This window comes from Salvelinus fontinalis, chromosome 3 (genome assembly GCF_029448725.1).
Source record: "Salvelinus fontinalis isolate EN_2023a chromosome 3, ASM2944872v1, whole genome shotgun sequence".
Lineage (NCBI taxonomy): Eukaryota > Metazoa > Chordata > Actinopteri > Salmoniformes > Salmonidae > Salvelinus > Salvelinus fontinalis.
The window spans coordinates 14,600,880-14,624,392 of NC_074667.1; the positions used below are offsets into that span (position 1 = coordinate 14,600,880).

Consider the following 23,513-nt stretch of genomic DNA (forward strand, 5'->3'; position numbering starts at 1 on the left):
GACGGATAAGCAGAGTTACGGTAAAAAAAAAATACATGTTAGCAGACGCGCTTATCCAGAGTGACTTACAGGAGCAGTTAGGGTTAAGTGCCTTGCTCAAGGGCACATTAACAGATTTCTTACCTAGTCAGCTCAGGGCTTTGAAAGAGTGACCTTTTGGTTACTGGCCCAACACTCTTAACCGCAGGCTACCTGCTGCCCTATGTTTGCCAAATTAGCAGTGTTGAGAACCCAGAACAAAATGTAGTAATGTAGTAATTAAACTACATTTTGCAGTAGCTTTGTGGTAGATTAACTAAATTAAAATCTTGGTAGTGTTTGCGGTAGTTAATTACTTTTTGACCATGTAGCGGTGCAGCTAACTACTGGAACTACACACTACTTTTTTTGGCAAAAAGGGTAGAAAACATGGGTGAAATAGGCAAGATTTTATAAACGTATAAATTACTTTTTCAAAGTAGCTTTAGTTAAGTAAAGTAAGGCTATGGAAGATAATAATGCTGGAACAAGAAATTGAAGTATAGATAACTGCTCACACTGTCCCTATACAGCCTGGTAATTTCAAGCCTGAAATACTATAGAGCAGTGATCTAACTAATCAACTACTGTAATCATCCCATGATCAACTGAATCAGGTGTTTTAGCGCTGGGCTAAAGTATATTTAAAATGTGTACTCCCTGGATCCCCAAGGTTAGATTGAAAATGTCAATAAGCTTGTAAGACTGCCATTCAAATGTAACTTTGTAAGTAAACAAAATAAATACTGTGTAGCTAAGTATTGTGGTTAATGATGGAACCCATGTGTTGTTGTATACAGTAACAGTACTGATACTCATTGTATAATTGTGTCATATGAGAGGTTTTCGTCACTGTGGGTGATTGGCCCCCTTTGTCACATGCAACTCATCATCCTTTCATGATCCAGATTTTAAAACAACTAGAGCGGATTGGGACTGGTGGCCTTGCCTCTTCAGACCTATTGCAGAAGGTCTTAAGGCTTCCTCACCTGGTCTCTCCATGTCCACTGAGATTAAGGAAATGGACAGGTGAACGCAAATGCTTGATAGGGGATCGACCATATTGCTGTCATCTGTTCTGGGTTCTCAGGACAGTGCACATGAAAGTGAGGAGACGAGGGGAGAAAGCCACTGCAGACTAATGAGATACAACCATAGCTTCAAAAAAAAAAAAAAAAAGTGGAAGCGGGAGCTGGGGCTATCCTGTTTATGTTCGGGGCCCTCGACAGGGCCAATGCCGCACCCTCTGGCTCAGAGTTCATATCCATGAACACAAGGCGTGTTTATTTATAATCCTCCCCAATTTTCCTGTTATTGCATTCCTTATCCCTGCAAAGACGTAAGCATCTGATTTGATTGTTCGTTTGCCACATGGCGAAATGAGGTAGATGACCTCACCACACGCAGGGCTGGCTGCACCTTGCAATGTACTCTCCAACTCCAAGGCCCTCTTGACTTTTTTTAATTAGTGGTTTATTTGACACGTTTGACGATCTGACGAAGAAAAACAATTGGAGAAGGTCGAACCTATTCCTCACATCCCCCCCATCTCTGAAACACAAAACATGATATCAACATATGAAATAAAAAGGTATCCTTTGATTAAAAAACACTATTGATTTGGAATCGATCGCTCAGTTAATACTGAACCCTGACCACAATTGTAGTGTGTATGACTTAACTAACTAGACTCAGAGCCAACTTCCTGCTTGCTGCCCTACCCCTCAGAGGTACAACCAGCTATCATCACAGGAGGTTGCTGAGTAGAGAACGGCTCATAATAACGTCTGGAAAGGAGCGAATGGAATGGCATAAACACATGTGTTTGATGTATTTCATAACGTTCCAGCTTTTCCGCTCCAGGCATTACCACGAGCCCATCCTCCCCAATTAAGGTGCCACCAACCTCCAATGCATCCAAACCCATTTCTGTGGCATTATTGCAACATGGTAACATCACCACAAGCGTCACATAGTGGTACATGCTAGTGGGGATTTTTTTTAAGGAGCCTCCTGTGAGCCCGGAGGACAAGACAGAACTGGACAGAACAATAGAGGCAGTGTTCCTCTATTCCACCCCTGCCCTAGCTCAACTCCGGGGAGGGCTAGCTAGAGGAATGTTGCACTAGCATCTGGTCTTATCGTTAGGTAAACACATAGCTCCCGATCTATTAACACAGTTCGAAGAGTGAGTTTAAGATGTTTAACAACAAAAAAATGGATGCCAATAAAGACAATTTCAGATCGTTTCATTAAACAAGACTGCGTCGTGCCGTTTGTCATTTTTCAAAGACCTTGGGCTGATTGGAAAATGATAGCAGTATCTTGAAGGGCCAAGTAGGGGGATATGGTTAAGAGAAATACATAATTTATTATCTGAAATGACACCCACATTTTTCAAATGATTCCAATGTCATCTCAATGCCATTTTTAGCAGATTATCGCTTTAGGACCTTCATGCAACAGAGTAGTTGTTCCCAAACTTTTTATAGTCCTGTACCCCTTCAAACATTCAACCTCCAGTGGTGTACCCCCTCTAGCACCAGGGTCAGCGCACTCTCAAGTGTAGTTTTTTTGCCATCATTGTAAGCTTGCCACACATACACTATACAATACATGTATGAAACATAAGAAGGAGTGTGAGTTTTTGTCACAACCCAGCTCATGGGAAGTGACAAAGAGCTCTTCTAAGACCAGGGCACAACTAATAATATAATAATAATCAATAGTTTTGCTCTTTATTTAGCCATCTTACATATAAAACCTTATTTGTTCATCAAAAATGGCGAATAACTCACCACAGGTTAATGAGAATGGTGTGCTTGAAAGGATGCAAATAACTCTGCAATGTTGGGTTGTATTGTGTACTCTAAGCACAGCCCTATCCAGAAATCTGGCAGTGGCTTCTAATTAAATTCAAATTTCACAGAACCGCTTGTTGCAATTTCGATGAGGCTCTCTTGTTCAGATGTCAGTAAGTGGACTGGAGGCAGGGCATGAAAGGGATAACGAATCTAGTTGTTTGTGTCGTCCGTTTCAGGAAAGTACCTGCGTAATTGAACACCTGAGTGAGCTGGGTGCGTTGCTATATCACATTTGACATTGTCCGTAAGCTTGAGTTCATTTGCACACAAAAAAAACATACAATGATGGAAAGACCTGTGTGTTGTCCTTGTTAATGCAGACAGAGAAGAGCTCCAACTTCTTAATCGTAGCTTCAATTTTGTCCCGCACATTGAATATAGTTGCGGAGAGTCCCTGCAATCCTAGATTCAGATCATTCAGGCGAGAAAAAATATCACCCAGATAGGCCAGTCGTGTGAGAAACTCATCATCATGCAAGCGGTCAGACAAGTGAAAATTATGGTCAGAAAATAAAACTTTAAGCTTGTCTCTCAATTTAAAAAACGTGTCAATACTTTGCCCCTTGATAACCAGCGCACTTCTGTATGTTGTAAAAGCGTTACATGGTCGCGGCCCATATCATTGCATAATGCAGAAAATACACAAAAGTTCAGGGGCCTTGCTTTAACAAAGTTAACCCTTTTCACTGTAGTGTCAAAAACGTCTTTCAAGCTGTCAGACATTCCCTTGGCAGCAAGAGCCTCTCGGTGGATTCTGCAGTGTACCCAAGTGGCGTCGTGCGTTACCACTCCACTATGTCTCCCTGTCATCCTTAATTGACACTCCCATAAACGTAACGGACATATACCAGGAGCTGTGCCAGGCCCGCCACGTCTGTTGACTCATCTAGCTGTAACGCATAGAATCTACTGACTTGTATGCAAAGCAGTAATTGTTTCAAAACATCTCCTGCCATGTCACTGATGCGTTGTGAAAGTGTTGTTTGATGAAGCATTTGCCTGTATAGTTTTCTTGGCCTTTTCCCCCAGCATTGTCCCAGCCATATCCGCGGCAGCAGGAAGAATTAAGTCCTCCACAAAGGTATGGAGCTTGCCTGTCCTAGCCACTCGGTAGCTCACCATATAAGACGCTTCTAGCCCCTTCTTATTAATGGTATCTGTTGCTTTCATACACGTCTTACTACTCGAAAGTCATCTTAATTCTCGCTCAAACTCCCATGGCTTATTTTTCTAATTGGCATGTTTCGTTTCTAAATGTCTGCGCAAGAGTGAAGGTTTCCTGCGAGAGAGTAGCGGTTAATGTGATTGGATGTATATTATTTGACTGGGCTACCTGTATTTGATATTGTGTTGTTATTTCGCTGAACACTACATGGTTTAATTTTATTTTTCGCAGTGAAACGAGGCTACTCAGGCGAGAAAAAAACATCACCCAAATGTATAGCCACGTTGGAAAATCTAAATGGACTGTGAGTCACATGATCATTAGGCGTACCCCCGACGGCATTGCTCGTACCCCTGGGGGTATGCGTACACCAGTTTGGGAATAGCTGCAATAAAGGAAGTTGAATTCAATCAATACTACTAATACGTTTTGGAGGGTTGGGTCACTGATTGAGTACCACCAATTGAGATTCTTAGTTTGTGCTATAAAATGGCTTTGTTGGTATAAAGAGGTTTTAGTATCAATCTTTATAGTACATAGCTAGGTTTCCATTCAACTGGTAACATATTTTAATGTGAATATTCTATTCTTTTTCGGATAAAAATCAGCGCGTGAGGATCTAAAGCTCAGTCTGATTCCATCACATTTTCAACTCTACCGATATTTTTGTCACAAAATAGCAGATGTGCCTACTCTGGTCTTGGCATGCACGCTCTAGCCAACAGCTCGCAGATACAGTGCGGGTAGGCTAGCCTACATGATGAGATTATTATGGTTAAGAGTCAAAATATTTGTATTTGTCAAACGGCAGTCAAGCATCGATCATCATGTCACCAAAACAAGACCCATGATATTTATTGGAAAGGTGCATCAAGATCACTGTGCACTTTCACCAGCCCCATCAGGCCTGTCGTGACATTTTTTTTTCCCGCCGTGTACTTTACTAGCATAAAAAGGTTGGACGGCAACCTGGTTAGTGTCACAAAAAAATCATGCAAAAAGGTAATTGTATTGGAATGTACATTCATTGCACTTTGTTACATACAGTAGTACTACCCCTATTTGACCCTGACCCTTAAAATGCATCGGTCCTGTATCAGTTCCTGTGTCTTTCTGTGACTGCTAATTCACTCCTTTATTAAAGTATAGATATTATATGGGTCATTCCACAAAATGAGTGCCTTTTGTGTCCATTTGATATTTTAAGTAGAAGTTGTGCACAAATATTGAATTGTAAAAGTCTGCTATATTAATTGAAGTTCCTTTTCAAATGGACCACATGGAAAATTCAATACATCTGATTTTTTATATGAATTAAGACGTATTTTTTTAATTGTGCTTTATCAGGGGGTGCCAGCACCCTCAGCACCCCTACTTCCCGCAGCTATGCAAATGGCACCGAATTGGTGCAACAACCCATATATTCAAGTATATTCATTAATTTCTTACTATTGCAATGATTAATAGAGTGTTATTTAGTCCTAATTGTGTTGGATATCACTCTCTTCCAGAGAAAATCATCCCAAGTCGTAGCATTGCTTTGTGACCTTGACACACAGCTCTATTGCAAATCCAACCAGCTGGGATATGAGCAGTCTGATCATCACGACTGACACAAAATAGAAACTATTGATTTATTGATCGCATCTTGTATCTCTATCCTGGGGGCTAACTCTCCGGTTCCCAAAAGCAAATCTCTCATCTTATCTCAATAGAGATGCACATTCATTCAAATTCCAGTTTGGTTTCTTTTCTCTCTCTTTTTTTCCTCTCTCTAGGTTTCGGCAGGAAAGGGAGATCTTGATTAGGGCACTACTCAGGAATTGCAGAGTTCATGGCAATTTGGATTACTACCCCACCCTTAGCTGGCAGGAAATACTGAACATGGTGAAAGATTCCATTTTGTAACTGCACAGCTAAAGCACTGTTCATGTTCAGTGCTAGTTACCTATTGACAAGATTTACTCCTCTCATATTCTACAGTCTGTCTTTCAGCCACTCTTGTGTGGGCAGTCTAATGATTGGCAGAGACTGAAAACAATCATTCAGAGGGACAAAAAAAACAACAGCCATTGTGTTTAGGCCTAGATGTACATATTATATGATATAGCATTCATATATTGACAAACTAACAAATGAACAGACTAGAAATCAGCATCCAAGGACGAAAAACGAAGGTGGAAGACTGGACATCTTAGCAAAGCAGTTCAAAGGTTGCTTCCTTCTTCCCTCACAGTTGAATCAACATCCTGTGGCCTGTGGCGGGTCAGAAGATTGAAATTCTTCTGACTTCCTGTGTATTAGGGCTGGATTAGTGGATGAGGTCACACTGCCATGTTTAGGGGTGACTAACCACTGGACAAAGGCGTTGTCAGATCAACATTCAACATTTGATTGAGTTGTCAGACATGAAGTCAACTTCATGTAAAACCTGAAATGCTATTGTTGATTGTTGTTTGAAAACTAGATCGAAATTAAACACAAACTGTGCGCGTTAACGATGTTTTGCCAACTAACCAGCAATGACGATCTAAAAACGTTATGCCAACAAAACACATGGGAACACTGGGAAAACATAAATACCAGGTAGCGTACTTGACAAGATGTCTCCATGTCATGAAGTGGATAAAGTCCCTCTATTGATAGAAGGGTAAAAACAGATCACCAGTCAGATAAGTCAGGGTGTTATGGCAGATGGCCTGTTTGTTCTTTAACAAGCCTCAGGTTATCACACAAGCAACTACCAACAGCTATATGTTTCAAATCAATGACTCAACATCAACATTTCGCTGGCAGACAATGCCTGGCAAAAGGGAAAACAAAGCACTAAACAGGACATGGCTTTATGTCCATTTACACCCAGTAAAAACATTCACTACATTTCGATATCTCTCCCTCTTTGAATTCTCTGACATGTTTTATCAGGACTTTATAGTAAAGACGTGGTTGAAAACCTCAACATCATACTTACTATTGTCAAAAGTCACAATAGCACTATATTTTCCAGTAGTTTCCACTGGTATTTACCTGCTATTAACTAGGATGAAGGCCGGAATTCAATCCGATCACGCTTTGTCGACAATGCACATTTAAAGGTAATTTCCGATTTAGCCGACATATGCAGCGTTTACTGTGAATGTGTCGCGAAAGCGGGAACATTGCCTTTAAAAGCTGCATTACTGACCAAGCACGATTGGATTTAATCCCAGCCTAGGTAAATGGTATTCTCTGGTACTTACTTATCAGAATTCAACAACTGAGGGCATACCAAAAGCTAACCTTCAATGCTATATTTCAGGGTATCAGGCAAATGGGGTGTCAAGTTCAAATAGTCAGTCAGTGTATCTTAATAGAGAAAATCAAACTTGTAAAGACTAGAACTACAGTCTTTTCAACACTCAAGTTTGCCCCCTTCCCCACCCCAGCCCATTCAAAGACTTCTTCAGTTCCATGACTTTCTGTTGCCCTCTTTTTTGTCTCTCCATAAAATATGTCCTTGCCAGCAGCAGAACAGACGGTCATTTAGAGGCCGACTGTGGTGGAAGCCGGGTTGGCAGGGCCCCGTTTGCAGACAAAAGTAGTACTTCAGCACTCACGTCTGTGTGGTGGTAGTCCAGCTCATTGGTGTGGGGAAGTAGCTACAGTCTTGTACAGAAGCGACTGGAGTGCATCTAATAACTTCTTTACACTATCGTGCCGACCCAATCCATACAATGTTAGATCGAATATCGTCTTTTCACACGGCCCTTTCCAGCACGGCTTTAGCAACTATGGCGGATGTGTAACCAAGCCAGCTCAAGCTTGTCAAAGCAAAGGATTGACCTAAAAAGCCCACTTCAAGGACACAGATTAAGCCTACTCCTGGATGAAAAAGATCAATGGAAAATCTCCATTATAAAAGTGCTTTTAAGTACAGGAATAAGCTTCATCTGGCTGAGAGAAACCAGCCTTAAACGTTTTAGTTAAAACAGAAAAATACATGAGACCTGACAATCCACTTTCAATTTATTTTTGGTTGATACAGCCACGGAACAGCTGTACAAAATTATTTGCTCAATGTTTTTTACAGTTCATGCCTGTTTATAAAAAGTCACTGGCACAATGACACCACGCTGTTATGCTGAAAATATAACACATTTACGAACTATGAACCAGAGAGCTCTGCCTAAAATCAGGTCATGCGATAGACTAGCGTCCTATCCAGGGGTGTACTTGTACATCAAGCTGTCTCACGCTACAGAAACAGGAGATAGGCTCCTGTCCTATGAGCAGTTCGGGCTTGAACAAGGTTACTACTTAACTCGCTAAAGATCAAGGGTCACGCTGATACAACCAATGGTAATCCTACTCCACTTACAGTAAGTCTGACATTTTCAGTTGAACGTTACTGTTCCTAGATCCTGTAGACTACACTTTGAGACCCTATCAACACTTGTTACAGTAGAAGTGTTGCATTAAAATTAGCATTATCAGCACACCCGGTCAATCCATAAATTCTGTAATATCTTCACTCAATTTAAAAAAGAAATATTATGAAGCATGCTGGCACTACATGACACAAGAATAGTAATCAATAAAGTTGACTCTGTGATGTTTTCTCAATTCAGTCATCTATAACTGAGTAAAGCCAATAGACCAGAGGGTGAAAGTTCAAGACTATCTCTCTGTCTTCCTTTTCATTCCGGCTGCTTTACAACATTGGACAAGGTTTCGGCAGTTAGTAAACTCTACACAAAGCTACACATTAAGGAACGGCACATATTCCTCCAGCCGTATCCACATTGTTGTTGTGGCCAGTTTATACCATTCCAATGAGAAAAACTGGACAAATTCTGACCCTTGCTGTAAATGTAATGATCTATTAATGATAAGGGGACTTATATATAAAATATATAGAAGAGACACATTCAACAACAGAATAGTGCATTCAGACACAATATCTCATAGAGAGACTGAGTTAATGACTGATATTATCATGTGGCAAAGACCACATTCTCTTTGGGACGAGAGAAACCCCAACAAAGACGTCAACAAAAATCATTTACATGTCAACAAGAACAGCAGGACTATAAAACAATGTTACTATGATAATGGTTACATTACCATGTTCATTTCTCCTTTTTTTCTATTGCAGTCTAGCCTGGGGTTCATCATAATGAAAATATGAAAATGAATGTCAAAAATGTATTTAGAAAATAAGTAATTTTGTATCAAATGTACTAAACAATAGTAAACAATATCACACAATATAGCACAATGACATACTGTACAACGAATAGTGATGCTATTTAACATATAGTAAGCCTTTATCCCTGTTTTGTCAAAATAAAAAATACTTTTTTTAAATAACACATACAAGGCTAACTATTTAAAAACATATTGTTAAGTGCTATAATTTCCTAGAATTTGACTCCTTGAAAGTGTATTTGCATGGGATGGCTGGACAAAACAACCACTCCCACCTTCCCTGTCCCCTCTCATGCTATTGTTGTCCTGACTACCCACCAAGAACTAGCATGCATGCCATTTAGATAGCATCGTGGATTGTGTGTTTGTAGACAGAGGACCTCCTTCGAAAACAGCTATTTAGTATTTTATTGTCAACACTAAATTCCTACCCTCCAAAAAAGACACAGCCTTATAATCCAGGCTGAAAGTCATCCTTACGCCAGATCATAGTGCTGCCATACTAAACGTGTCATATCCACCACTAACAGTCTTATAGGATTAAGACACCCAATTTGTTTTATTTTCTAAGAAGTAAAAGAACAACAATGAAATATAATGCTCTTCATCCAACTAACATTACCGTGATAAAGAACTGCCAAATTCAACACAGAGGATCCTGAATTCTCTCTCTAGACCTCGCCGTCTATCTGCTGACAGAGCATATAGCATAGCAACACCTATAAACAAAAGGCGACTGCAGTCTCCATCATTCACTTACCTTGAAGCTGTTTAAAGCGCCCTTCTAACATGTTGTAGTTGAAAGCAACCTGAGCAGGGTAACCAGAGTCCGGGTCAGTGTATTGTACATCTTGCCCACCCAACTCCCAGTCCACTTCCATAGTTCCAAACTAAAACTGGGACCCTCAGAAAAAAACGCAAGCGCAGCAAGGCGAAAAACGGAGGGAAGTTAAGAGGGATCCAATGGGCTTTTTTAGCCTCCTACCGCCAACCTTGCTACACCACAAGCTCCAAAAAAGAATCCAGTAAAAGTAAGGAAAGGAGGGAATATTCTCAAGGACGAGACTCTTCCCAGAGCAGCCACTGAAGGAACAGGCGTGGAGAAGCAGGATCTGTGTCAGATAGGGGGCACAACATGCTTCTTCTTCTCTCGTGATTGTTCTGTCTTCCCTCTCAACCCATTCAAAAGCAGCCTCCACCCCACCCCCTCTCACGCCCCCCTCCCTGTGGTTGTGAGCTGCTCACCCATTCAGGAGTACAGGCTTTTTAAAGAGTGGTATTGCCCCCCAAAAAATCACTGCACCTCATCCTCAACTGGCAGACAATTAAGGAAGGAGAAGGAATAGGAGTCCAATAAAAAAGAGAATGAAAGGGTTTTTCTCAAACGCAGCACACCTTTCATACGTCTGGGAGGAGGAGGGGATGGGTTTAAAGAGGGGAGGGGAACAGGAGTTTGTAATTTCGTCAGTGGCTAGCCACTGCCTGGGAGCTCAGTGATGATGTCACCGCCTCATTTCCATGATGGCCCCAGCAGTGGGGAGAAAAGGGAAGGAGGTTGGGCCGTACCAAGCCTGAAGAGAGGAGGGGCTAGAGGGAAGCTAGCCAGGATACAACCCCCCCATTTCCCAGCATTGTTGTTCAGTTAGAGACAGAGGAAAAATCTGGCCATTCCAGAAATGTATAAATGCAGGTTTTAAATTATGTGAGCGACCAACGTCCTGTCAAAAAAGTGACCCAACAAACGTCCTGTTTCAGAGGTGAACTGAAAGCCTCCCCCTCTTTCTTCCTAATGGATGAATAGTCCGCATATTGGCTCATGAATGGTTGCTTCCCAAACAAAGGAGGAGCACACTCAACCAGTTTCCACTATGCAGAACATCACAAAGCAAAAAGGATTCTGATTACAAATCAAACATAAATGGTCAAGGTACCTCTGCGAACTTTGCCAGGGCAAGGACAGACAGATCTCTCTCTAAGCAGAGACACCTTCTATAACAGTTAGTGTTTGATTCTTTGAGGCTATGAAAGTAGGAGCTTAGGATAGCAACAGAAAAGAGTTGGTTAGGACTAAAGATGGTACTGTATCATTTGAAGATTAATCTATTTGTCAATCAAATAATAAAATGACTCATAAATCGTAAAGTCCAAAAGAGGTGGTCTTCACAGATAAATCCCTTAAACAATGTAAACTATGCTTGGGTCCAATTATTGCTCACACAATTTCTATTTGCCGCAAAACTGATAAACAACGTAACTGGGAATCAAAATGGCATGCCCATACAAAAAAAAAATTGCAATAAGGGCGGCCTTTTGCATCTCCCCAATGGTCCAAATGTGGAATCCGTACCTTTTCTGATATTATGGACAGTAATGGTTTTTGAACATTCTAAGATTTGAAAGACAAATACACATTACCAGGCAACTCCTTTTTTCTATAGGTCTATTTACAACTTAAGTCACCTATGCTGGCCTATGGTATCCCTCGGGAAACCCAACTACCGAACCATCCAATATTGGGATTTATAAAGAAATGATCTGGGGTCCCAAAATAACTGATCTCTATAATATACACTTAGTATACAAAACATTAGGAACACCTGCTCTTTCAACGACATTAGACTGACCAGGTGAATCCAGGTTAAAGCCATGGTCCTTTATTGATGTCACTTGTTAAATCCACTTCAAATCACTGTAGATGAAGGGGAGGAGACAGGTTTAAGAAGGATTTTTAAGCCTTGAGACAATTGAGACATGGATTGTGCATGTGTACCATTCAGAGGGTAAATGGTCAAGACAAAATATGTAAGTGCCTTTGAACGGGGTATGGTAGTAGATGCCAGGCACACCAGTTTGTGTCAAGAACTGCAAAGCTGCTGGGTTTGTCACGCTCAACTGTTGCCCGTGAGTATCAAGAATGGTTCACCACCCAAAGGACATCCAGCCAACTTGACACAATTGTGGGAAGCATTGGAGTCAACATGGGCCAGCATCCCTGTGGAACGCTTTCGACACCTTGTAGAGTCTATTTCCCGACGAATGGAAGCTGTTCCGAGGGCAAAAGAGGGGGAGGGTGCAACTCAATATTGGGAAGGTGTTCCTAATGTTTAGTATACTCAGTGTATAAACAACTTTTGGAAAGTTCATATTCTGAGCTAGTCATTAAAAAAGTGTGGTCCACAGATAAGTGAATCTGTACAACCCTTTAACTGGAACAGAATATGGAACTTGGCATCCCGTGATCCGAACCATCAATTTATACTATACATTTAAGTTTGTTCACAGACTGTATTTAACACCAAGGAAATATTTTACTTTGGATGGAGACATGTTGGATTGGTGGGGATGGGATGGGAGGTTGGGGGTGGAGGCTCACTTCTTTTTGTTTGTTTTCCTTTACATACAACATTTGTTATTACCTTTTAACTCTGTAATATGATCATAATGATCAATACTTAGTAATTATGTATATTTTATTTTAAAAAAATGTTTTTTTGAGTGGCAGCCCACAGGTTAATATGATGTGAACTGAATATGAAATTATATGAAACCTTATGTTGTACCTGCACCCCACCCCCCAAATAATAAAAAAAAAAGAATAAAAAAAGGTGGTGACACACAACAAAATCATTAGTAAAGTCCAGATAATCCTAGTAAATACAACCAAATGAAAACCATACCATACAAGACTAGGCTCTGCCAAAATGTTTTCCACAATGATTCCCCCTTGGATTTAGCCACTGACTCAACCATGTAGCCTTATATTCATAGCAGTCTCAGGAGTTTTCTGCCGCAGAGTATTTTTGCTACATAGCAGCACCATCAACAATATCCCATTTGTCCTCCTCCTGTTCATGAGAAAGCCTTGTGGCGAAGGAGGAGGCCACAGATATGCTGCCTTATACCTACTCCTCATGATGTTATGAATTCATGCTCATCTCAGTACCACGAGTCTTGCAAATCGAATCATTTCGACAATGCACACAGGGAATGAGAAAAGGCCAGAAAGGACACCGTCTGTCTGCCTGTCTGTTTGTCTGTCTGTCTTTCTGCTGTCTGCCTGTCTGTCTGTCTGTCTGCCCAACCTTAGACGTAGATCCTTAGATGTAGATCCCAGTAGTTCATGTGCTTGGGCAGTTTGATTGAGGAACACTAGAATTCCCATAACATAAATTAGATTATTATGTGTTAAATAATATTACATTTGTTGTGTCACAATAAAGCATACGGGAGTGGTAAAAAAATAATTGTATATTTGAACAAATATACAATGGGTAAAAACACATGATGAATATGCATTCCTAGTTGTACAGAGCCCCAAAAAATGTGTGAACTGTAAATGGAACAAACGAGACATTAAAGACTTCCTTGGTTTGGTCACAAGGTATCCACAAGGCCATAGCCTGCCTAAGGCTATACCAACCATTCCAGTGTTTTTTTTACTTGCTATATTGTATTTACTTCGCCACCATGGCCTTTTTTATATTTTTATTTATATATATATATTATTTGCCTTCACCTCCCTTATCTCACCTTACTTGCTCACATTGTATATAGACTTATTTTTCACTGTATTATTGACTGTATGTTTGTTTTACTCCATGTGTAACTATGTGTTGTTGTATGTGTCGAACTGCTTTGCTTTATCTTGGCCAGGTCGCAATTGTAAATGAGAACGTGTTCTCAATTTGCCTACCTGGTTAAATAAAGGTGAAATAAAATAAATAAAATAATTCTTCCACAGCCTCCCTATTCTTCTATAACCTTTTGATACAAGCCTTTTCATCTAGACTTGTAACGCACGGTTTTAAGTCAGATTCTTAGTCAAGAAAAATACACACGTCCTTCCACATGACTCACCTCATAGGAATGTCTATGAAACAGAGAAAGGAAATAGGGTGGTGACATAGGGGTTGTGGGTTTCTGGGTGGGTTTGTGTGATGGTCAACCTCTGTGATAATCAGACAAATTGAAAATACCAAAAACTTGAGTGAAATCTCTTTAAAATGTCAAATTGAGTTGTTCATCAAAATGACACAGTCATCCATTCCTTTTCCCTGTGGCAAAGTTAATGGAGATATGCTTTTATTTTAGTTGGATGTGAAACAATAGGGCCTTCACTGAGCTCATGAAGTAGCCTCTTCTCAAGTTTCACATGATGCTACAAAGAATGAAGTCAGAACAATTCATGGAGAATGGCCAGATTTGCAGTGAGTGGAAAATGTATTCACCAAAAGAAACCTTGCTATGCTGACTTACCTTGAAATAGCAGATCTGTATGCAGGTCTCCTATCTTAATTTGATCACTCTGTTGTCACAGAGAAGCAGGGTCAAATTAAGATTGTGTGTGTGTGTGTGTGTGTGTGTGTGTGTGTGTGTGTGTGTGTGTGTGTGTGTGTGTGTGTGTGTGTGTGTGTGTGTGTGTGTGTGTGTGTGTGTGTGTGAAAAGTAGCTGCTGCTTTCGCAACAGCTAATGGGAATCTTAACAAAATACCAAATACCAAATAATTTACCCACAATCCACTGCTTTACACTTCACCATGTGTTCACATCAGTTATTCTACGTGTCTAATCAATAATTAAAATAAAGACCCTCACTTAAGGTGTGTAGATTCCAATCTGGCTTCAAAGTAATACTTTACAGTAAGTTGCTCTTATACCTGTGTAGTAACCCTGCAATTACTACAGTCACAACATTGTTGTTACAAAATAATTGTGTAATATTTTAATACCTTAGTGATTGCAAAGAAATGTAGTTGAGCAGTATTACAAAACAAACAGCTAAACTCCATTACTATGTATTTCAAATGCAATTATTGAAGTCCATTGTAACAACACGTTAATCCAACGTTGATATTGGTGTAATTACAGTGTTACTGCACAAGTATAAGAGCAACTCAATGTAAAGTGTTACTGGCTCCACTTATCAAACAGGATGGAAAACTTGCCCAGCAAGCAGCGTGTATAACCGGCAATATCCCCTTCAGCGATGGCCTCTGACAAAATGATGGAGACCATCCATTTTTGGAAGTTAGTAAGACGAGAAAAGCTTGTCAAACAGAGCGTGAAAAGGGTGGGACTTAAGTCGGGGAAAGCTCAATTCTATGCAAATGTCCGGCAATGTGGTGGCGTGGTTGATCAATCGAAGCTCACTATAGCTTATAGCCCCTACTGGATTGGCTGTTGATACCTAGCACTACCTAGCATGCTGTCGGCTTGCTAGCACCCAAATGGTAAGCCACTCTGGGAGAAGCTAGCGTTGCTAGGCGAAGCAATGCTTGCTTGTGGACATTGGTCATAAGAGGTGAGTTTGAAAGCTTACCAACAAAAGAACTTAAGTAAAAATACTTTAACGTACTACTTATGTCGTTTTTTCGGGTATCTGTACTCTACTTTACTATTTATATTTTTGACAACTTTTATTTTTACTTCACTACATTCCTAAAGAAAACAAGAAACTGGTGCCATCTGCTTTGCTTAATATAAGGAATTTGAAATTAAATATACTTTTACTTTTGATACTTAATATTTTAACAATTACATTTACTTTTGATACTTAAGTATATTTAGAACCAAATAATTTTAGACTTACTACTCAAGTAGTATTTTACTGGATGACTTTCCCTTTTACATGAGTAACTTTCTATATTTTAAGGTCAATTTAGTACTTTTTTCACTACTGTTGAACGCCCTGAATTTGGAAGGTAGGAAGATCGATCCCCAGCCGAGTCATATCAAAGACTACATAAAAATTAAAAAAAGATCCCTCTCTGCTTGGCACTTAGCATTATAGCTTTAAGGATTGGGGGTAAGGCCTTGCAACAGTCTAGCGTCCTGTCCATGGGGTATACTTTTAAATCAAGCTGTCTCACGCTACTGGACCAAGAGATATAGGCTCCTGCCCTATGTACTCTTCTGGCTCGGACAAGGTTTAATTGTCCAAGGCTTACTTAGGATTTAATAGCAGGGAACCGGGCTAGTGAGATTTCCTGAGATTTCCCACCCAAACCCATTCTTGTTTCCTGGGACAAACAATGTTGAGAAATCGTTAAATTATAATAAATATTTATGCCTTCTCAAGTCCCTAATAGAAAACATTCCTTAGGCTACTTGCATGGCTTCTATATATTGAATTGCCTACTACGACATCTCGACGTCGTCACGCCCTGGCCTTAGTTATCTTTGTTTTCTTTATTATTTTAGTTAGGTCAGGGTGTGACATGGGGGATGTATGTGTTTTGTATTGTCTAGGGGTTTTGTATGTTTATGGGGCAGTGTCTAGTCTAGGTGTATGTATGTCTATGGTTGCCTAGATTGGTTCTCAATTATAGACAGCTGTCTATCATAGTCTCTGATTGGGAACCATATTTAGGCAGCCATATTCATTAGGTAGTTTGTGGGTGATTGTCTATGTCTATGTTACATGTATGTACATTGTTTATATAGCTTCACGTTCGTCGGTTTGTTGTTTTGTTTAGTTTGTAAAGTGTTCTTCGTCTTCGTTAATTAAATATGTATTCATTTCACGCTGCGCCTTGGTCCTCTCTTCCACCATACGACGATCGTGACAGAATCACCCACCAACAAAGGACCAAGCAGCATGGTAAAAGGCAGCAGCAGTGATCGCAGGACTCATGGACTTGGGAGGAAATTTTGGACGGCGGAGGACCCTGGGCACAATCTGGAGAATATCGCCGCCCTCGTGAAGAGCTGGAGGCAGCTAAAGCCGAGAGGCGGTGGTATGAGGAGGCAGCAAGGAAGCGCGGCTGGAAGCCAGAGAGGCAGCCCCAAAAATGTATTGGGGGGAGGCTCTCGGGGAGTGTGGCAAAGTCAGGTAGGAAACCTGCGCCAACTCCCCGTGCTTACCGTGGAGAGCGAGAGTACGGGCAGACACGTGTTATGCGGAAGAGCGCACGGTGTCTCCTGTACGTGTGCATAGCCCGGTGCGGTAATTCCCAGCTCCTCGTATCGGCCGGGCTAGAGTGGGCATCGAGCCAGGTGCCATGAAGCCGGCTCAACGCATCTGGTCTCCAGTGCGTCTCCTCGGGCCGGTGTACATGGCACCAGCCTTACGCATGGTGTCCCCCGTTCGCCAGCACAGAGGTGGAATAACCCGCACTGGCCTGGCTACGGGGAGCATTCAACCAGGTAAGGTTGGGCAGGCTCGGTGCTCAAGACTCCAGTACGCCTTCACGGTCCGGTCTATCCGGTGCCACCTCCTCGCCCCAGCCCAGTACCACCAGTGCCAACACCACGCACCAGGCTTCCAGTGCGTCTCCAGAGCCCTGTTCCTCCTCCACGCACTCGCCCTGTGGTGCGTGTCTCCAGCCCGATACCACCAGTTCCGGCACCATGCACCAAGCCTCCTGTGCGTCTCCAGAGCCCTGTACGCCCTGTTGCTGCTCCCCGCACTAGCCTTGAGGTGCGTGTCCTTAGCCCGGTACCACCAGTTCCGGCACCACGCACCAGGCCTACTGTGCGCCTCAGCAGGCCAGAGTCTGCCGTCTGCCCAGCGCCGTCTGAGCTGTCCGTCTGCCCAGCGCCGTCTGAGCTGTCCGTCTGCCCAGCGCCGCCTGCGCCGCCCGTCTGCCCAGCGCCGCCTGAGCCGCCCGTCTGTCCGGAGCCGTCAGAGCTGCCCGTCTGTCCTGAGCCGTCAAAGCCGCCCGTCTGTCCTGAACCGCTAGAGCAGTCAGTCAGGAGCCGCCCGCCAGTCAGGAGCCGCCAGAGCCGCCCGCCAGTCAGACGTTGTCACGCCCTGGCCTTAGTTATCTTTGTTTTCTTTATTATTTTAGTTAGGTCAGGGTGTGACATGGGGGATGTATGTGTTTTGTATTGTCTAGGGGTTTTGTATGTTTATGGGGCAGTGTCTAGTCTAGGTGTATGTATGTCTATGTTTGCCTAGATTGGTTCTCAATTAGAGACAGCTTTCTATCGTTGTCTCTGATTTGGAACCATATTTAGGCAGCCATATTCATTAGATAGTTTGTGGGTGATTGTCTATGTCTATGTTGCATGTATGCACATTGTTTATATAGCTTCATGTTCGTCGGTTTGTTGTTTTGTTAAGTTTGTAAAGTGTTCTTCATCTTCGTTAATTAAATATGTATTCATTTCACGCTGCGCCTTGGTCCTCTCTTCCACCATACGACAATCGTGATAGACGTAGCTACGGTAGACAATGTCCAATCTCAATCTCCCTCTCACATTCCATTCTCCACTAATGTGTGGCACTGGCAGAGGCTCAAATATAAACTGTTGCTAATCACAAAACGGCTGATACACTGTGACCACAAAAAGCGCTCGAGGAAATAAACATTTGCACAAAAAAAGCACAATGTTGCATTAACAAAAGAGGGCGTACGATTGGCTACTTGTCAGATTCGCAGACAATTGATCAACTGGACTATCCATTGTGCTGAATCTCCGCTAGCCTGTGACAGTCACCGCAATAAGTGGGTTATCATGAAGTATAAACAGCCACAGCATACTCAAATTCCCCCGATAGCAGGTGCAACGGGAGATAAACGGGAGATAAAAGGGTCAACAAGCTGCCTGACATCTTTCAGTCAAAGGTAGGCTTAAACTAATGTAATTTTCACTAGACCTCATAATATTTTACCAGTCGGACAGCGCTTCATAGGCCTAGCCTACCTTTAAACTAAGCTACAATGATTCTCTACACTATACTAGCTTATTTTGTCACATAAACTGAAATCAGCCGAACTATTAGAGCTTTAGCAACAGGAAACGGCGGAGCGATTTCTGCATATTGCAACTTTAACAGAGTATGTTGGCATCTCTTGTGGGCGTGTGTGTGGGCAGGGGTGGTTACAGAGTTACCAAGCCACTGGGAATGTAATGATGTCCCTTCCTGTTTGAGTCATACGGGGCGAGATGATTCTCAGATGCAACACCGTTACTGTAAACATCAAGAGGGCCCTCTTCAATCAAACGTCTTGAATTCATATGCCGTTGACTTCATTCTCATTTTACAACGTTTTACTGCAGAACAAAGTTTAATAGCAGAATGACCCGTTTTTGATTCAACCCAGGGCGCCTGGTTACTAGTTTGGATTTGAAGGGCCTCTAGTAGGTACGTGTTCATGCAGCCATTGAAGACACTCTTGACTGCAGCAAGTGGAGTTGGGGGAGAGGCGTATGCTCCGCTGGGCAGGAATGCAGGAAAACACAGTCATGTGAGAAGCAGGATGCTCATCGGAATGCCAAGGGCTTTTTTTCCCCCCGAGTTCTCAAAACAGCTTGCGGTCTCCGGCCAGCAAGAAGAGAAACCAAGGAACACTTTCTCATTTCTATTTTTGATCATTTTTTCTCTCTTGTCAAAACATTTTGCTCAATTGCAGGGTTGGCTGCTGGTTCTGCGCAGGCATTTACCTAATGAAACTCTCGCTGTTCCAGTAAGCCTAGGTGACTTTGCCATGGGGATTTTGTACCTAATCTCTCATTTAAAACAGCTCAATGATAGAAAGTCACAACCATTCTACTATTACCAAATGTCATGTCAATCCACCAACAATAATTGCACCAAATTATAATTTCTTATTTTCTCAGTTGAATTTCTCAACACACATTGATCTATATACAAATGAATGATGTGGTTGCCGGGCAGTTTCAAAGAGGATTCTTCCCTATCTTCCTGTATCTGTCCGCCAACATCTACCTTGAGCGTTTGCTTTGCCTGCCTGGAGTGCCAGGTGGGTGGGGTTTGCACTTTTGCCATCGTTTTTATTGGTTTCATTGCATCAGGCAAGCACAGCTCCACTATTTTGAATAGTATTTCAACCGAAGTGCAAGTGTACATCATCATACGACCATTGCTATTCTATGAGATTAAGTGAATGCAATGCCAACAACAGGGGTTATCATTCTTGGCACTAACTCCTCTCCGCCTCACTCACCTGCCAGGGCCTTGATGCGCGAGCGCTCGAACAGGCGAGCTGAGCTGTTCTCGTTGTCCCACTCATCATCCCAGCGGTTGTTGACCGTGTCGCTGCTGCTGTACTGCTGCGTGATCTCCATGTGCTCATAATCCGCGGCTACTGTCGTCATCCTGACCTTTCACCTTTGACCTTTTCACCGATTATACTTCCTCATCAGTGGCTTCTGATGAAGCCCTGCAATCACAGACAGAGAGAGACATGTTCACATACATGCTACATTCAGTTAGGACAGCAGGGCTGTATTATGTGTAGGGTGAAGTTGCCCCTAGATGCTGATCTTGGGTCAGTTTAGCATTTTCCCCTTTAGAATGGTTTGTGGTTGGGGGAGGGAAAGCTGATTCTAGTTCTGTACCTGGGGTAAACTTCACTGAGAGGTGGAATTACATATCGTAGATGGCGTTCCAAGTCGTCTTTATGCAGTCATGCTGTGCATCACAGAAGATTGCTGTATCATATTAATGTGGTTGTGAGATCTGATCATCTGTGCAGCATGACTGCAGAAAAGATGACCTGGAATGCAACCATTGTATAAGGGCAGAACTATGGGGATGTTTTCAGTAAGATTTCAGCCTGATTTATCACGCTATACTCTCGAGTGGCTGCCTAAACATGGTTCATAGGTAGACAAACAGAGCAATAGTACACAATGGCTATCTCTTGGCTTAATCACATTTTCCAAATATGTCAAGGATTTAAACCCAATTATAGATATGTGAAAAGTGAGAAACTGAATGACAATGGCATTTTGTCATAATAGAAATTACATTATAGGGAAATGGAGACAACAGTGTTTCCCCACTCAAAGTGAATTAGACAACAATGTTTTGCTGCTGCCTAAGGACAAACTAATCAAGACACACAGTGCCATCTTCTGGTAAAACCCGAGACTCACTTCTACCAGATCGTTTTCTATCAAATATACCACAATCATTCAGGGTAGCCCTTTCCTGCAGTCAATGACCAAAAGCGCCCCCTTTGACCTCATGGGTGGAATGTTATTTTTTTGTTATATTTCAAATCAAATCAAATCAAATATTATTTGCCACATACACATGGTTAGCAGATGTTAATGCGAGTGTAGCGAAATGCTTGTGCTTCTAGTTCCGACAATGCAGTAATAACCAACGAGTAATCTAACCTAACAATTCCACAACTACTTTATACTTTACTTTACTTTAACTACCTTATACACACAAGTGTAAAGCGATAAAGAACATGTACATAAAGATATATTAATGAGTGATGGTACAGAACGGCATATGCAAGATGCAGTAGATGGTATAGAGTACAGTATATACATATGAGATGAGTAATGTAGGGTATATAAACATAAAGTGGCATAGTTCAAAGTAGCTAGTGATACATGTATTACATAAAGATGGCAAGAAAAATATTTCAGTCTTCTGTGATGTATATAAAGTTGATGGCAGCATTAGATTCAAAATATGATATTCCCATTTTTAAATATAGCAACCCTGAAAGTCCAGAGTGCTTTATTTGAAATAAATGTATTGATATCGAATGGTATCATGTTAGCCATCATTAATAGTGATAAGAAGCGAAACTGCTGTTTGACAAAGCAAGTTATTGGTACACTACCGTTCGAAAGTTTGAGGTCACTTGGAATTTTCCTTGTTTTTGAAAGAAAAGCACATTTTTTTGTCCATTAAAATAACATCAAATTGATCAGAAATACAGTGTAGACATTGTTAATGTTGTAAATGGCTATTGTAGCTGGAAACGGCAGATTTTTTATGGAATATCTACATGGGCGTAGAGGCCCATTATCAGCAACCATCACTCCTGTGTTCCATTGGCACGTTGTGTTAGCTAATCCAAGTTTATCATTTTAAAAGGCTAATTGATCATTAGAAAACCCCTTTGTTAAAAGTTAATTTGTGTAATTTCTTTCCTTCTTAATGTGTTTGAGCCAATCAGTTGGTTTGTGACAAGGTAGGGGAGGTATACAGAAGGTAGCCCTATTTGGTAAAAAAAGACCAAGTCCATATTATGGCAAGAACAGCTCAAATAAGCAAAGAGAAACATCAGTCCATCGTTACTTTAAGACATGAAGGTCAGTCAATACGGAAAATGTCAAGAACTTTGAAAGTTTCTTCAAGTGCAGTTGCAAAAACCATCAAGCATTATGATGAAACTGGCACTCATGAGGACCGCCACAGGAAAGGAAGAGCCAGAGTTCCTCTGCTGCTGAGGATAAGTTCATTTGAGTTAACTGCACCTCAGATTGCAGCCCAAATAAATGCTTCACAGAGTTCAAGTAACAGACACATCTCAACATCAACTGTTCAGAGGAGACTGTGTGAAGTAGGCCTTCGTGGTCAAATTGTTACAAAGAAACCACTCCTAAAGGACACCAATAAGAAGAAGAGACTTGCTTGGGGGAAGAAACATGAGCAATGGACATTCGACTGGTGGAAATCTGTCCTTTGGTCGGATGAGTCCAAATTTAAAATTTTTGGTTCCAACCACCATGTCTTTGTGAGATGCAGAGAAGGTGAATGGATGATCTCTGCATGTGTGGTTCCCACCGTGAAGCATGGAGGAGGAGGTGTGATGGAGTGGGGGTTCTTTGCTGGTGACACTGACAGTGTTTTATTTAGAATTCAAGGAACACTTAACCAGCACGGCTATCACAGCATTCGGGCAGCAATATGACATCCCATCTGGTTTGCGCTTAGTGGGACTTTCATTTGTTTTTCAACAGGACAATGACCCAAAACACACCCCCAGGCTGTGCAAGGGCTATTTTACCAAGGAGAGTGAAAGAGTGCTGCATCAGATGACCTGACCTCAACCTAATTGAGATGGATTGGGATGAGTTGGACTGCAGAGTGAAGGAAAGCAGCCAACAAGTGCTCAGCATACGAGGGAACTCCTTCAAGACAGTTGGCAAAGCATTCCTCATGAAGCTGGTTGAGAGAATGCCAAGATTGTGCAAAGCTGTCATCAAGGCAAAGGGTGCTTACTTTGAAGAATCTCAAATATAAAATATATTTTGATTTGTTTAACACTTTTTTGGTTACTACATGATTCCATATGTGTCATTTCATAGTTTTGATGTCTTCACTATTATGCTACAATGTAGAAAATAGTAATAATAAAGAAAAACCCTTTAATGAGTAGGTGTATCCAAACTTTTGACTGGTACTGTAGATAATACATAAACTAATAATACTCCCAACCCGATGCTTACGAAAATAGGCCTCATATACCCTACAATAAAGAATAATTAAGAATAAAAGAAAGAAAGAGAGACGGAGGGCGTCATTATTATCCTAATCATCGTCGGCATTGTCATTATCA

The 23,513-nt window shown here is 41.5% G+C and overlaps 1 protein-coding gene across 2 annotated transcripts in view; it reads right to left on the reverse strand.

Annotated features, from left to right (window-relative positions):
• Positions 1-23,513, reverse strand: part of LOC129839703 (spectrin beta chain, non-erythrocytic 1-like) — an 89,880-nt gene that overhangs the window by 50,992 nt on the left and 15,375 nt on the right. Inside the window, exon 2 of one of the 2 annotated variants that reach the window (XM_055907283.1) lies at positions 20,148-20,363. In XM_055907283.1, coding sequence (XP_055763258.1) covers positions 20,148-20,298 — 151 coding nt within the window. In that variant the 5' untranslated portion in view covers positions 20,299-20,363. Of the gene's footprint in view, positions 1-9,994; positions 10,418-20,147; positions 20,364-23,513 lie in introns of those variants that run through there. The other variant, XM_055907291.1, reaches the window with a different exon arrangement.